Source organism: Dipodomys spectabilis, unplaced genomic scaffold (genome assembly GCF_019054845.1).
Source record: "Dipodomys spectabilis isolate Male_0828 unplaced genomic scaffold, ASM1905484v1 ptg000042l, whole genome shotgun sequence".
NCBI lineage: Eukaryota > Metazoa > Chordata > Mammalia > Rodentia > Heteromyidae > Dipodomys > Dipodomys spectabilis.
This window is the reverse complement of record NW_024870719.1, coordinates 16,924,295-16,940,319: the sequence shown is the minus strand read 5'-3', so window position 1 is coordinate 16,940,319 and position 16,025 is coordinate 16,924,295. Positions and strand designations below refer to the sequence as shown.

The window sequence follows — 16,025 nt, the reverse complement described above, 5'->3', positions numbered from 1 at the left end:
AGATATATATATAAAAAAAAGTGAGGGCATAACAATAAATGATTAGATAGGTTTGGACCTTCATAAATCATGTAAGGATAGTCTCCTAATTTTTTCACATAATTTAGTACTCATGGGTGTAGTAGCTTTAAAATATATACACAAAAATTTTTTTTAAATCCTTTCTACCTTAAGAAGTAGAGAGTAAGCTGAGCACCTGCAGCTCATACCTGTTACTAGCTATTCTGGAGGCTGATATCTGAGGGCTATAGTTCAAAGACAGCCCAGACAGACAAACTGAGAGCTTTTTATCTCCAATTAATCAGTTAAAAGTCAGAAGTGGAGGTGTGGTTCAAGTGGTAGAGCACCAGCCTTGAGTAGAAAAGGTTAAGTGAGAATTTGAGGCCCTGAGTTTAAGCCCTAATATTGAAATGAGAGGAAAAAAGTAGAAATAGAGATTAATTGCACACCCTGACTAGTGACATCTTATGAAACGAACATGACAGTATACTTCCGCTGAGATTAGCTCATGAACAGGTTTCCTTCTTACTCTCCCTCTGAGGACTTCCCCTACACAAGTCACTTGTTACACCATGAGTATATTATTAGCTGATCTATAGTAAGGTCCATTTGGCAAGAACAGCCAGCAAAAAACTGAGGCTTCCTGACAACAGACACGTGCCGGCTGCCTTGGTGCAGATCATCCAGCCCTAGGATGACTTCAGATGAGTGCAGCCCTCATTGTGATTGCGATAGCATGAGCCTGAGTCACACAAGCCAGTTCAGCAGCTATGCTGCTGGCCTACAAAAACCCTGAGAAGAGATTTGCCACTAAGCTTTAGGAGAATTTGTTACAGTGGTAAGTAACTGTATTCATTCAATAGGAATCTTTTTTGTTTTCCTAGAGAGAAGTACACAGAATTAGATTAGAAAGTAGCAAGTACTTTTGCTCATACATTTGCCATGCCCCTGGAGGGTTTGTGTTTTGTCTTGCTTTTAGATAGATCACATTGTATGGCTCAGGCTCTCCTGGAACCGTGGACTTAAATGACTCTCTCACTTCAGCTTCCTGGTAGACAGAAGGAGCTGGCACTATAAACATGTGCTACCGAGATCAGCAGACTCTCAAATCTGAAGAAAAATGTACTCCAAATCCTTACCAAAACGCACTTCATTGGGTAGATTTATGGCCAAGGAGTAAGATGCTGGGGTAGGAATAGAAGTTAGAGTTCCTAAGTGGGGCATTGGTGGCTCACGCTTGTAATCTAGCTACTCAGGAGGCTGAGATCTGAGGATCACGGTTCAAAGCCAGCCCAGGCAGGAAAGTACGTAAGACTCTTATCTCCAATTAGCCACCAGAAAACTGGAAGTGGCATTGTGGTTCAGGTGGTAGAACACTGGCCTTGAGCTGAATAGCTCAGGGACAGCACCCAGGTCCAAAGTTCAAGCCCCAGGACAGACAGACAGACAGACAGACAGACACATACACACACACACACACACACACACACACACACACACACACACACGTTAGAGTTCTTAGGCTGTGCGAAATACTATTCAGTAAAGTAATATGTAAAGATATCTTCTAAAGGCTGGGGATATGGCTTAGTGGTAGAGTGCTTGCCTAGCATTCATGAATCCCTGGGTTCAATTCCACAGCACCATATAAACAGAAAAAGCTGGAAGTGATGCTGTGGCTCATATGGTATTGTGCTACCTTTGAGCAAAAGAAGCTCAGGTACAGTGGCCAGGCCCTGAGTTCAAGCCCCAGGTCTGGCAAGAAAAAAAACAGCTTTTAAAAGTGCTTCAAAGATTAGATTGGAAAAGAAGAGGTGAGTATGGAGGTACAGACATGTAACAGCACACAGGCTGAGGTGCATGCCTGTAACATCAACACTTAGGAGGCTGAGGCAGGAGGATTGAGAGTTCTCCATCAGTCTGGGCTACATAGCAGAAACCTATCTCAAAAGGAGAGGGGCTGGGCTGGGAAGGTGACTCAGTGGTAGAGTGCTTGCCTTGCATGCATGAGGCTCTGGGTTCGATTCCTCAGCACCACATAAGCAGAAAAAGCCGGAAGTGGTGCTATAGCTCAAGTGGTAGAGTGCTAGCCTTGAGCAAAAGAAGCTCAGGGACAGCGCCCAGGCCCAGAGTTCAGCCCCCATAACTGACAAGAGAGAGAGGGGGCGGGGCAGGCCAAGTACCTGTGGCTCATATTTGTTATCCTAGCTATTCAGGAGGCCTTGATATGAGGATCACAGTTTGAAGCCAGCCTGGGCAGGAAAGTCCATAAGACTCTTATCTCCAATTAACCAGCAAAAAGCAGAAGTGGAGCTGTGTTTCAATGGTAGACTACTAGCCTTAAGCCAAAAAACTCAGGGACAATGCCCAGACCTCAAGTTCAAGGCCCAATACTGGCACAAAAAAGGGGAGGAGGAGGAAAAGAAGGAAGACGAGGAGGAGGAAGAAGAGGAGGTAGAGGAGAAGGAGGAGGAGGAAAGGAAAAAAAGAATTACTACTCCACCTTACTGTAAACTAGTTCCATTCCCCATCTTCAGAACACATTTTCTCTCTATTTACCTTCATAATTCTAATTAATATACCTAAGCACACTTGCTTTGCGCTCTCTCTCTCTTTCTCTCTCTCTCTCTTTCTTTTTTTGTCTCCAGAGCTGAGGTCTGAACTCAGGGCCTTACACTCACCAGGCAAGCACTCTTCCACTGAGCTAAATCCCCAACTCTTCTTTCTTTTTTCTTTCTTTTCCGTCCTTCCTTCCTTCTTTCCTTCCTTCCTTTCTTCCTTTCTTCCTTCCTCTCATGTGTCACTACTGGGGTTTGAACTCAGGGCCTCTCCCTATTGCTTGTTTTTTTCTCTCAAGGTTGGCACTCTACCACTTGAGCCACATCTCCACTTCTAGCTTTTTGCTGATTAGAGATTAGCTTCATGGACTTTTCTGCCTAGATTGACTTTGAACCTTGATCCTCAGATCTAAGACTTTTTTTTTGTCTGTCATAGGGCTTGAACTCAGGGCCTGGGCACTATCCTTGAGCTCTTTTACTCAAAGCTAGTGCTCTACCACTTTGAGGCACAGCACCACTTCCTGTTTTTGAGTGGTTAATTGGAGATAAGAGACTCACAAGGACTTTCTTCCCTGGGCTCACTTTGAACCTTGACCCTCAAATCTCAGCCTTCTGAGCAGCCAAAATTACAGGCTTGAGCTGTAGGCGCCCAGCTAGATCTCAGACTTTTGAGTAGCTAAGATTATAGGCATGAGCCACCATTGCCTGGCCATTGCTGTTTCCTGATACAGTGGTTTTAGGATTTATCTTTTGACTTCTCTATTAAGAAGATAAAGCTTTTTTTTGTCCTTTAAATCACCTAGATTCCCATTTCTGCTACTTCTTTTCTTCAGAGGTACATTCTAGAAGTGTATCTCAAGTGATAATATATATATATATTTTTTTTTTTTTTGAGGCAGGTTGTTTATTATGAGTGTTGGGGATACAGCCACTATACCTGGCTACAACCATCTCCTTTGAGAATAGAAGAGGAAAGGACCGGACAGTATAGGGTGAATGGAAAAACAAGACTATATATATATATATATATATATATATATATATATATTCATAATTATATATATATTTATGGCTATATATATAGCTATTTATATACACATATATGTATATATATTCTTGTATATTATGTTCAAAGTATATATTCTTGTATTCATATACATAATTATTTTATGTATATTCCTGTATATTTACACACATATATATATATATACAAGAATATATACACAAGGATATATATTATATACAAGAATATATATCTTGTATAGTCTTATCTATATAATATATATATTCTTGTATATAATAGATATATTTATATATGATCTGGAGCTGAACATTACAGGTGGTCTTCTGGAGAGAAAGGGGAAGTTTTAACCTTTAGCAGGGAGGGAGCTGTCTATATAATCTTTGTTTTTCTTCCAATTTAGAAACTTCTTTTTTTCTGAATCATGCTGTGTCTAGAGATTCTTAGTTTGTAGCCACTCTTGGGTGAGTAATCTTGACCTTAAACTGTTTTCTAAATGGATTTAGATAAATTTTATATTTTTCTACTTAATTAACTGTTAGTTGATCCGCACTTTATCATCGGTTTTTCTGCCTCAGTACCACCTGTGGATTTTTTTTCCCCCGTCAAGTGTAGTTTTCTCTCCTATCTGACATTACTGTCAAAAATGATCATTTGTTTGCATTTGTTTGTGTAAGTGTCACATTGTGCTGTGACATCCCAGATGGTCATTATCTTTTCAGATTTGTTAATTAGTTAATTGAGTGGTATACTCATTCATTCAGTCAGAGGTCATCTTCTGAAATATATACACACTAACTGCCAAGGAACCTGATAATAACAAGGCAAGTTCTGTTTCTTTTTAATTAAAGAATTACCTTTATGTAGTTATATGAAGGGTTTTCAATTCGACATGTCAGTGTATGAGCGCAATGCATCTTGATCAAGGTCACCCCTCCATCATTCTCCCCCGTCTCTCCCAGCCCTACTCATCCTTTCCTTAGCTAGTTCCATTTCACATATGTACCTTGAATATTATTGCTGCATTCACCTACTTTCATTCATCTATCTCCTCTTGGCCTCCCCTGGCTCTAAACAACACATTCCAACTTCCTGATATTCATTTTGTAAGTCAGCTAGTCAAAGGAGTTACACCATGGCAAACTTCCCCTTTGTATAGCACACTTTAGCTACACTGTAGTCAATGTGTTTGTGTATATGTATGCATGTGACCCTGTACACCTCGTCATATATATGTTTATAATTTAGTCTAACTTGCAAGGTGAGTTCTTTACACACCTGTTGAATGATGAAAGCTACATGTAAACACATGTATTTAATTCTATATAGTAAGTCCAGTTATATGACTTTATGGAAGCAAGGAGGAGGAGCCTATTCTAACCTCAGGGGAAGCGCTAGTGGATGCCTAGGAGCTGGCAGGGTCTGAGCTGAATCATCAAGCAGAAATCCAGCAAAGTGATGGTAGTAGATTGAGACTTGAGAAAACATTTCAAGAGTGGAAACCCTTTTCAGGTAAGCAAAGGTATGGTGGCTGCAGCAAGACATGCATTGGGAATTGTTTGCAGCTCACCAACTGTAAGAAAAAAGCAGTGTTGTAAAGGAAGCTGGAATAGATAGCACCAGATCATAGGGACCTAAACTATGTGCCAGGAGTCCACAACTTGATCTTTCCTTCCTTCTCTTTCTTTTTTTTCTTTCTTTCCTTCTTTCGTTTGTTCATTTGCTCCTTCCTTCCTTCTTTCCTTTCTTCCTTCCTCCCTCTCTGCTTCCCTCCCTCCCTCTCTCTTTCCCTCCTTCCTTTCTTTTTTTTTATTGTGAAAATACTGTACAGAGAGGTTACAATTACATGGGCAAGATAATGAGTGTATTTCTTATCAAGCATTGTAGCCTCCTCCTTTGTTTCCCCTTCCCATCCTACCCCCACCCCCTCCTTCCTTTCTTTTTTTTTTTTTATAAAGTGCAATTTTGCTTATTTTATTATCCCTTTCTATGGTTTCCTTCCTTCCTTCCTTTCCTTTTTTCTTTCTTTTCGTGTGTGTGTGTGTGTGTGTGTGTGTGTGCGCGCGCGCGCTTGTGCTAGGGCTGGAATTCAGAGCCTCGAGTTCTGGCTTAGTTTATTTTTATTTTTTATTTTTATTTTATTTTTTTGCTCAAGGCTAGTCTTCTGTCACTTCAGCTAGACCTCCACTTCTGGCTTTTCTGTGGTTAACTGAAGACTCTTCTAAGTCTCACAGACTTTCTTGCCCAGTCTGGCTTCAAACCAGGATTCTTGGATCTCAGTCTTCTGAGTAGCTAGGATTGCAGGAGTGAGCCACTGGTACCTGGCTTTACAACTTAAATTTTCAGACAGCTGGGAACATTGGAGAATCTAAAAAGTTTAATATGGTCAGGTTTACATTTTTAAGATAACCAGCCAAGTATTGAGCACATGCTTTGAGAGGTACAAGCCTTTGAGCTAGGTGATCAGGTAAGTGCGCATGGAATGAGGAAATAAATCGCAAGAGAGACAATGCAGGCTGGAAGTTGGTCACGAAAAAGGAGAAGGGGAAATACCTGAAGAGACGTGTAGAGCATAGACTGGCAGGACCTGGCATATCAACAAGCGTGGGAAGTGAAAGAGATGACTTCCTGCTTGCTGGATGTTCCTAGATGGCGTAATCAAATGTTTTGGAAAAAAACAAGGTGGATGTGTCCAATGGACAGTTGCATTTGAAGCTCAATCTGAACTAGAAATACAGATTTGGGAGTCACAAGTGTAGAAGAGGTATTGAAAACCATGACATTGGGGTGATTTTCTCCAGGGAGGCTCATCAACACTGAACAAAAGAGAGAAAGAATGCTAGGGAGAGCCACATCGTACAGGTGGGCTGGTGAAAAGCTCATGAAGGATCTGTTCAATATGGTTAGTAAAGTATAGGGAGAAATGGGCATGAATAGATGCCTGTAAACCCGGTGTTCAGGAGGCTGGGGCAGGAGGATTGCAAGTGTGGGATGCCTAGCCAGACCCTGTCTCAGAAAAAAGTAGAGTGGAAGGAAAGAGAAGAGGAGAGAAAGGAAAGACTAATGGTTAAGCAAACAAAGACAAAATAATTGTAAAAAGAAAAAATGTTGTGTTTGGCACATTTGATTTGCAGGTTTGAAGCATCTATATTGTTAAAATGCAGCACAGTTCTCCTGAAAAAATGGCCAGTGGATTTGGCAAATGATCTGGGCACTGATGGCTCATGCCTGTAATCCTAGCTACTCAGAGGCTGAGATCTGAGAATCATGGTTCAAAGCCAGCTGGGCAGGGAAGCCTGTGAGACTCTTTTTCTCCAATTAACAAGCCAGAAGTGGAGCTGTAGCTCAAGTGGTAAAGTACTAGGCTTGAACACAAAAGCTCAGGAACAGCACCCAGGCCCTGAATTTAAGCCCCAGGACACACACACACACACACACACACACACACACACACACACACACACACACACACACACACACACACACACACACACACACACACACACACACGTTTCATAAAGAGGTGTTTCAAAAGAGTGGGGTTGGAAACCAAACTGAATATTAGGACTAAAGCCTGAGTGAGAGATTTAGTGAAGTTATAGACTAAATAGCTCATTCTTCCAGGAAGTAGAAAAGACAAAAACAGCTTAAATGGCTGGCCTTCCCACTCCAGATGTTCTAAGCTCCTTGAGAGAAAGATTTTAGCAGTGTAATATGTATATACATATTTATATTTAACCAGTATTAATTTGATACACGGCTGTAAGGAAATAACACCAAATCTTTAAGGGTTTTTCTTTTTTTGACCAGTTCCTTTTTGTTCATTCAATTATTTCCTTCTGATTCTTTGCTGGAAATCATTCAGGCAACTGAGAAGCTTCCCACAGACATGTCCAAGTCTCATTCTGAGACTCAAGCCATTTCCTGCTTTGGTCATTAACAAAATAATAATAGCTGTTGTTTGCATAGTAATCAGAATTCCATCAAGAAATGCTGCCTGCATTAAATGTTAGTGGTGTTATTTTTTATAATCACTAGTATTAGAATAATAAGGTTAGGACTTTGTTCATCTCTAAAAAATTTCATACTGTTCAGCAAGGTTGAAAGAGTCTCCGCTTTCAGAAATCAAAGGTTTGAACTTTGTACCCTGTGGGTGCATTTGAAATAGTCATTGGATGACGAAGCTGTTGTTTCATCAGCCCTAACACAGAAGAAATGGGCCCATGGTTCATGCCTGTAACACCAGGCTCTGAGCTCAGGCTTCAGTATGACACAAAGTATAATGATTTAAAGGACTAGTAGAGAAACTTCCGTGATCCATTGGATTTTTACAGGCTTTAAAATCCTTTACAAATTGAATAGAAAATTATAAGATACTAAAATAAAACAATTATCATATGTGAGTGGTGATTCTGGTAAGTTTGCTAGAAATCTGTAGTGCAAATCTGTGATGGGAATAATAAAACTTCAGTTAATGTGGGTTACAGGCTATTACATCAGGGTAAAAGGAGAAGCTGATTCTTGCTTCCTTCTGAAATCTTAGGCTTTTTTTTTTATTTCATTTTCCTCTGATTGCATCTCTTATTTTTGATGGTTTGATCTTCCGTTAGTAGAACTGTGGCTATAAGAAAGATTCAGAACTGTAGGTATGGCTCAAGGGGTAGAGAGCCTGCTGTAATCCAGAAAGCGTACCTCTGTGCACACACACGAAACAGATATCAATTCATTTCAAACGTGCACAGTCTCTTAAGATAGGTTTGAGCTATAATGCTTGATTAAGGAGTTAATTTTAAGAGTTCAAAATGAGCGGTAGAAACAGGAAGAAAATACAATGAAAGATTGCATACTACGGGTTGTGGATGCAGCTTAGTGGAGTTTATTTTAATGTATGTTAAAAACAAACAACAACAACAACAAAACAACCCTACTTTCTCCTTAAAGTGTTCTTCACCTAACAGAGGAAGGAAGAAAGGAAAGGAGGAGGAGAAAGGGTGGAAGACAGGGAGGGAAGCTAGAAAGGAGCAAGGACGGGAAGAAAAGAAGGGGAAGAAACATAGTTGATAAACTAGTCTCATGGCTGAATGCTAAAAGACCAGGCCTGGCTGATGGGAATCTCCATTCCCAAAATGTGAAAGTCCACTCCCCGACTTCTGCAGGTAACAGGTGTCTGAATTTCCCTAAGCAGGCCATATCTGGCTGAACCTGGACCCGCTCAGTGGGTTTGCCCAACCAGGCCTGTGTAAATTACTTCAGGCCGAAACCACAGACTTGCAAAGCCCCCAAACCCTTTGTACCCTTCACCAAGGCCTTTAAGTCCCTTCACCCCGGTCCCCTAGTACTCCTCCGGTTTCCTGACTCTCCTCCAGTCACCATGGGGTCCCTCTTCAGCTTTCCAATAAAGCCGATCTGGTCTGTTGAGGTCCTTTTCTGCTCTTTCTTTATTCTGATGCCCTGGTGACTCAGTTTCCTAACTCTGGGAAGGAGAGGACGTGGTTCGTTTGCCGTGGGGCTCCAGTCCTTGTGGCATCTCGCCTGTCTGGTTTACTTGGGCTTAGGAGAAGAGAGGTGGTTTTGACCCAAGCTGACTAGTAGGTGGCATTGGCCACCTTTGGCTTTGCAAGGCGCCTGGTTTGTTTAGAATACGCGGCGGATTCTGACGCAGCGGATTTCCCCCGTTCCCCTTGGGTGCTCTTTGCTACAGCTCGCAGAAAGCTTACGTTGCACCGGCGGCCTGCGGCAGGCAGCCGATCGGTGTCCCTTTCGGTTTTAAGACCGGCCGGGACTCGGGGGACACGTAATTCCTACGGTTCGGTTCCCTCGTCCCGACAGGCGGAAGGATTGGCCGACGGGGACCGGGGCGGGGGACCGGAAACACCCGGACTCCCGCGCCGGGGGGCGGGGAGGTGGTTTGCGCACGGGGTGCAGACTCCAGGCCGGGGTGTCCCGGGCCCGCACGGCGGCGCGGGGTGACGGGATCGTGCGTCAGCCCCGCGGGGTGAGAAGGAGGCGGGCCGGGGGCCGCGGGCAGCCGGCGCGGGCGCCGCCGCACGTCCGCAGGCTCGGCGGGGCCGGCGGCTCCGGGGCTGGGGGCGGGCCGGGGAGGTGCCCGGAGGCGGGGCGGCGCCGCGGGCCCGGAGGCGCGGGCTTCATCTGCGAGCGCGCGGCCTGCGCCCGGGTGCTGGGGACGCGGAGCGGCGGGGCCACCATGAGCTGGAGCCGGGGCTTCCTGATCGGCCTCCTGAGCGCAGCGTGGCTGCTGCGCTCCGGCCGCGGGGACCAGCAGCCTCCGGAGACGGCGGCGCAGCGGTGCTTCTGCCAGGTGAGCGGTGAGCGCGCCCGGCCAGGTGAGGGGTCGGGGAGGGGGCGTCATCGCGCCTCTCCCCCGGGGAACCAGCCCCCGACCCCGGGCCCCCCCGGCCAGGGTCGCAGACCTCCATCCCTTGTCCGGCAGGGCGACGACCGGTGTGCTTCCACGCAGCCTGGATGCCGCGCGCCCTCCCGCGATCTGCACCCCGCCAGGGGCGTGGGGTTCGCCCTTCCTGGCCTTCCCTGACGGTGGGAAAGGGGGTGTGCGGACGGTGGGCACCCACCCTAGTCGCTCTTTCCGTAGAACCTGGGCCGGTTCTAACTTCGAACTTGATCTGGAATTTGGGGACCCCGGTGCCTGTGCGGGTGTGGCTACGCCAGCCCCTCCGGTTGGGACGGGCTTAGGGTGAGGGCTAGCTGTCCCCCCAGATCTCGTTGTCAGGGGGAGAAGAGCTCTGAATGGCCGTTGCTGCGTCTTAAGGCAACTCGCCCTGCGCGTCTGTTTCCCTTTTGCTGACTTGTCACGGTGTTCTCCTATCTGACTGGTGATGTTTTCCTGTCTGGCTGTTATGGTGTTCTAACATGTCACCCTTCACTCCTAAATATAAAGTTTGGTTACGAGCTTAGGATTATTTCCTTTCGTGAGAGTAAGAGGTGTCCTTTCCCTGAGCAACAAATTCAATTTAGTTTTTCTGTCTTTGTATTTTATATTTCAAAACCATTCCTTTTTTTTTTTTTTTTTTGGTGGTGATGTGGGAGGGGAGAGGGACTGTAGCTTAAGTTAATTTTGGGTGAGGTCCTTCAGAAGAGGCAAATTGAAATAACTCTGAATTTCATTTTGGCAGTCATCAGGAAAGGCCAACATATAGCTTAGAATCATTCAGTAGCATCTGAAGTCAATGTTTGTATTATTCTATTCTTTGGAAAGTGTAGCATTCTTGTTCAGATGTTTTTGTTTTCTTGAGATATGGTCTCCAGGCTGACCTTCAACTCCTGATCTTTCTGCCTCAGCCTCTCAAATGTTGGTATTAGGTATGCACCACCATGGTTGGCTGCGATTACTTTTTTTTTTTTGGTACTGGGCTTAAATTCAGAGCCTTTAGCTTGTTAGGCTGGTGTATCATCGGAGCCATATACCTCCAGCTCTGCTTTTGCTGGTTATTTTTGAGATAGGATCTCCAGACTTCTGCTAAGGCTGGTCTTGCCCCTTGACCTTTCTGCTCTCAGCTTCCAAAGTAGCTAGTGAGCCATTGGTAAATGGTTTTATTCTTTCAAGCTACATCTTGGTGGGTAGCTTTACATTTTTAAGCTGGATGTGGTTACACACTCCGTAATTCCAGCTACTCAGGAAGTGGAGATAAGTGGATCCCTAATTTGAGACTGGTCTGAGCAGTTGCTGAGACCCTATCTCAAAAGCAAAATACAAACAAAAGGGCTGAGGGTGTGGCTCAGGGCCTGGCTCAAATGGTGGTGAAGTTGCCTAGCAAGCATGAAGCCCTGGGTTTGATCTTCAGTACTGCAAGAACACACACACACACATTTTATATATCTATATCTATATCTATATCTATATCTATATCTACACGTACATGAGATAACCAGCATCTACATTATTCGATTTATGAGGATTTTACCATTCATGAACAGACATAACATGTATGTATGACCATCGTACTGTCTCATGGAGGAAAGAAGCACTTCCATACATATGAGTGGCAGAGATGTTATTTCTTTCATTGTTTTATTTGTGAGGGGGGCATTACTGGGGCTTTGGGACTGGAACTGAGGGCCTCTCTCTCTCTTTCTCTCTTTTTTTCCTTTAGAGCCTAGCTAGTGCTCTACTAGCATGCCTCTACTTCTGGCTTTTTAAGTGGTTAATTAGAGATAAGTCTCTTGGACTTTCTGCCCTGGCTGGCTTTGAACCATGATCCTCAGATCTCAGTCTCTGAAGTAGCTAGGATTACAGGTGTGAACTACTAGTGTCCTGCTTTTTCTACTGACTTAAATTCTTGGATCTTTTGTTTTGCTGAGTAAATTGGGAGTTGAGCTGATGATATCTGGGAATTTGTAAAAGAAGTTGGTCCATAATGTCAGCCTCTTTAGTGAGAGGTGTATAATCTTGTTATAATAGATATGTGTATATATATGTGTGTTTTAAATTAAAATGTGTATAGTTACCTTTCAAAAAGAAAAAAGAAAAAAAGAAAATTGCTGCCATACAAGTAAGACATTGGAAAGGTGCTCTTCTTCAGCGGCTCAAAGGGCATACAATCAAATACTTAAAAGTAATTACGGATATCACACACCCAAAGTTCAATCAGCTGAAAATAAGTACAGCAGATCCTTGGTATCTGTGGGTACTGCCATTAAGGAAAAAAACACACCTGTTCAGGAGGTTAGTACTGTGTTATGGATGCTTGATGTATTTTTCTTAGAATACCACCCAGTTTCTACTCAAAACATACTGCCTTTTAAGAAATTGCAAAATTTCGTTGTGTTAGGTCACCTAAGCACATTCTGTAACCTTTTTTGCCTTGGGAGAATACATTTTTTGTTTTTTGGTGCCAGTCCTTGAACTCAGGGCCTGGCACTGTCCCTGAGCTTTCACACTCAAGGCTAGTGCTCTACTACTTGTGCCACAACTCCATTTCTGGCTTTTTGTTTGTTAATTGGAGATAAGAGTCTCATGGGGGCTGGGAAGGTGGCTCAGTGGTAGAGCGCTTTCCTTGCATGTATGAGGCCCTGGGTTCGAGTCCTCAGCACCACATGAGCAAAAAGAAAAAAGCCAGAAGTGGCACTGTGGCTCAAGTAGTAGAGTGCTAGCCTTGAGCTGAAGAGCTGAGGGACAGCGCCCAGGCCCAGAGTTCAGGCCCCAGGACCGGACACCACCCCCCCTCCCCCCCCCCTCCCCCCAAAAAAGAGTCTCTCGGACTTTGTGGCCTAGACTAGCTTTGAATCTTGTTCTACCTGGACTAGCCTGGACCATGATCCTTTTATACCCATAACTGGAATGACAAGTGTGTATGACCACACTCAGCTTTTTCTTTTATTGAGATGGGAGTTTTGCAAACTTTTTTTTGCCCTATCAGCTTCCCATGTAGCCAGTGGCCAAGCCACTGTACCTAGGTATTGGTTGAGATACTTTTTGCCTGGGCTGTCCTGGGACTGTGGTCTTATTTCCACCTCCCAGATAGCAAGGGTTATGATTGTGAGCCACCAGTGCTCAGCTGATTTTTTATAACTATATTATTATTATTATTATTTTATTGCATTTAGTTAAAACCTCAGATAAATCTGTGAATAAGGATCGGTGCTAAGATTTTCAGTCAGGCTGGGAGTTTAGTAGTAGAGTAAACAGCAAATGTATTTGCTTTTTCTCTCATCCCCAGCTTTAGAAATCTGCCTAACACTGTGAAGTCTATACATTTTTACATTGTTTACTCTGATCAGTGATTAAGGGTCTCTCTTTCTACAATATTCTAAGATTTAAATAGAAAAATCTGTTAGGCACCTTTCTTTTTGTTTTAGAATAGGAGTGGCTGTCTTTTTGTCTTCAGCGTCAACTTTAAAGAATTGTGAATTGGCTGGAAATGTTTCTGGTTTATAATCCCAGCACACAGGTAGCTAGGCTGAAGAGGGAAGAGAGCAAATTCAGAGCCAGCTTAGGCAATTTAGTAAGATGGTATTGAGGAAGGAAAAAAGGAAGAGAGTAAGTCGGGGAGGGGGGAGAAGGAAGAGAGAAAGGAGAGAAGGAGAGGGAGGAAGGAAGGGTCACATAGTAATAGACAATTGTAAGAGAAATAGAAAATAGCCTACTGAATTCAATATAATAAATGAAGAGTGTATGTTAGTTCTCTCTGGCTGATAGTAGAAGGGATGAGGACAAAGAAGGAAGTGTGGGAAAGGTCAGTGAGACAAGCATAATGATAGACAGAAAACCAGGATGAGAGAATGGGAAGAACAAAACGAGAAAGAAGCGACAAGAAGAGACCACTGGTGCAAATGATTTATTCAACCTAAGTTTCTGTCCATGGTGTCCACTGATCTGAGTACACACGCAGATGTAGAGGTTACTATGGCCAGACAGGTTTACAGTTTGGTGGGTGATCCTCATGGTGGGTTGATGGCAGACATAGGTCCTAAGCATGTAAAAAGCAATTAAGAAACTGCGCTGCTGGCTCACATCTGTGATATTGGATGCTTAGAGGGCTGAGAACTGACTGCTTTGAGCAAAAAAGCCAAGTGAGAGCACAAGGCTGAGTTCAAGTCCCATTATGAGCATGCGTGCGTGCGTGCGCACACACACAGACACACAGAGAAGTTTTGAAGCCAAATGGGTGGTACTAGTCTTTATTCCTAGCACTGCTGGAGGAGGGAAGGGCTGAAATAGGAGGATTGGGAGTTTAAGGCCAGTCTGGGCTATATAAGGAGACTTTGTCTGAAAACTAAAACAAAGTAAAACAAACTAAACAACAGCAACACTAGCTCCCTTCTTGTTGTCTATTACCCCTTCTGCTTTGGCTTGCCACATCCTCAGCACCCCTCCCCTCATACTGTTGCAGGGGTGCCTGGCTTACAGTTGGGGTTCTGCTCACAGGATATCCTCTCTGGTCTGAGCATGAATAGGATATGTAGTTGCTTGACCTAGAAAGACATTAAAGTAAAATGTATAGAGTAATCAGAATAAGTTCTGTCAGCATTTGTTCACATCTACTGTCATTAAGTTTTGAGGTGGAGATTTAAAACAAAGAATTAAAAAAATTTCCTTTTGAAATTTCAGAGTCTTGGAGACCTGGTGCATAATCTGTGCTTAAACTATGTTAGGGAAATTATAGTACAAGATGTCCAGAAAATTATTTTGCTTAGTGAGCTATTTCAGATGGGTTGATGGCTTCAGTTAAATCTGAACTTGGTCAGTTACTGCAAATGCCTATTGGCTACAAGTCCTACTAAATTGATTTCACTCACTGTGCGCTCTAAGTTCTTTTGAAAATAATATCACAGTGTTTCTTGTTCAAATAAGTGTTTAGTTATATAGGACAACTTCCTTCTATACAACCCCTTGTTTTTTTTTTGGGGGGGTGGGTTTGTCGTGGGGCTTAAACTCTGGGCTTGGGCACTCTCCCTGTGCTCTTCAGCTCAAGGTGAGTGCTCTACTGTTTGAGCCACAGTGCCACTTCCAACCCCTTGCTTTAAAAAAAATAATTGTATTAGCCAGGCATCAGTGGCTCACAGATGTAATCTTAGCTACTCAGGAGGAGACTAGGATCGGAGGATCACAGTTTGAAGCTAGCCTGGGCAGAAAAAGTTCAAGAGACTCTTATTTCCAATTAGCTACCAAAGAAAAAGCTGGAAGTGGAGCTATGGCTCAAGTTGTAGAGTACTAGCCTTGAGCAAAAAAGCTCAGGGAAAATGCCCAGGCCTTGATTTCAAGACCCAGGACCAGAACACACACGCACAAAAAATTCCTATCAATATATAACATAATTGTCCACACACAAATGACTGTTAGTGTGTACGTCTGTCAATAGTTTGAGTAAATAACTCTATTATACTCAAACCCAGGGCCAACCCTTTCTTCAAACCAAAATAGTATATGTAATAGGCGTGGCTTTTAAGCCGATAAAGGCCTTCCTATTTATTATTGCTCCTTCCTTCCTTCCTTCCTTCCTTCCTTCCTTCCTTCCTTCCTTCCTTCCTTCCTTCCTTCCTTCTTTCTTTCTTTCTTTCTTTCTTTCTTTCTTTTTGGGTCTGGTCCTGGGCCTGAACTCTGGGCCTGGCCACTGTCCCTCAGCTCTTCAGCTCAAGGCTAGCGCTCTACCACTTGAGCCACAGCGCCACTTCCAGCGTTTTTCTTTTTGCTTATGTGGTGCTGAGGAATCGAACCCAGGGCCTCAAGCGTGCAAGGCAAGCTCTCTACTACTGAGCCACCTTCCCAGCCCCTATTATTGCTTTTTGACAAATATTGCTCCATTCCTACTGTTAGAGAGAATGAACATGTAGAACCTGTCTCAATTCATGGATCTCTTTGATATATTTTCCAGGAGCACTTCAGGAGAAAAACTGAAGCCCAGCTACGGAGGCAGTATGAACCTCTTTTGCATTTCATTTGATTAAAGAGGAGTGAAAACTCAGGCCAT

General features: G+C 43.7%; 1 protein-coding gene across 1 annotated transcript in view; it reads left to right on the top strand.

Moving 5' to 3' along the window:
• The first annotated feature begins 9,697 nt into the window (after positions 1–9,697).
• Positions 9,698–16,025, top strand: part of Ero1a (endoplasmic reticulum oxidoreductase 1 alpha) — a 41,675-nt gene continuing 35,347 nt past the window's right edge. The window contains exon 1 of the mRNA XM_042677830.1: positions 9,698–9,898. Within this exon, the coding sequence (XP_042533764.1) occupies positions 9,785–9,898 (114 nt within the window). The 5' untranslated portion in view covers positions 9,698–9,784. The remainder of the gene's footprint in view (positions 9,899–16,025) is intronic.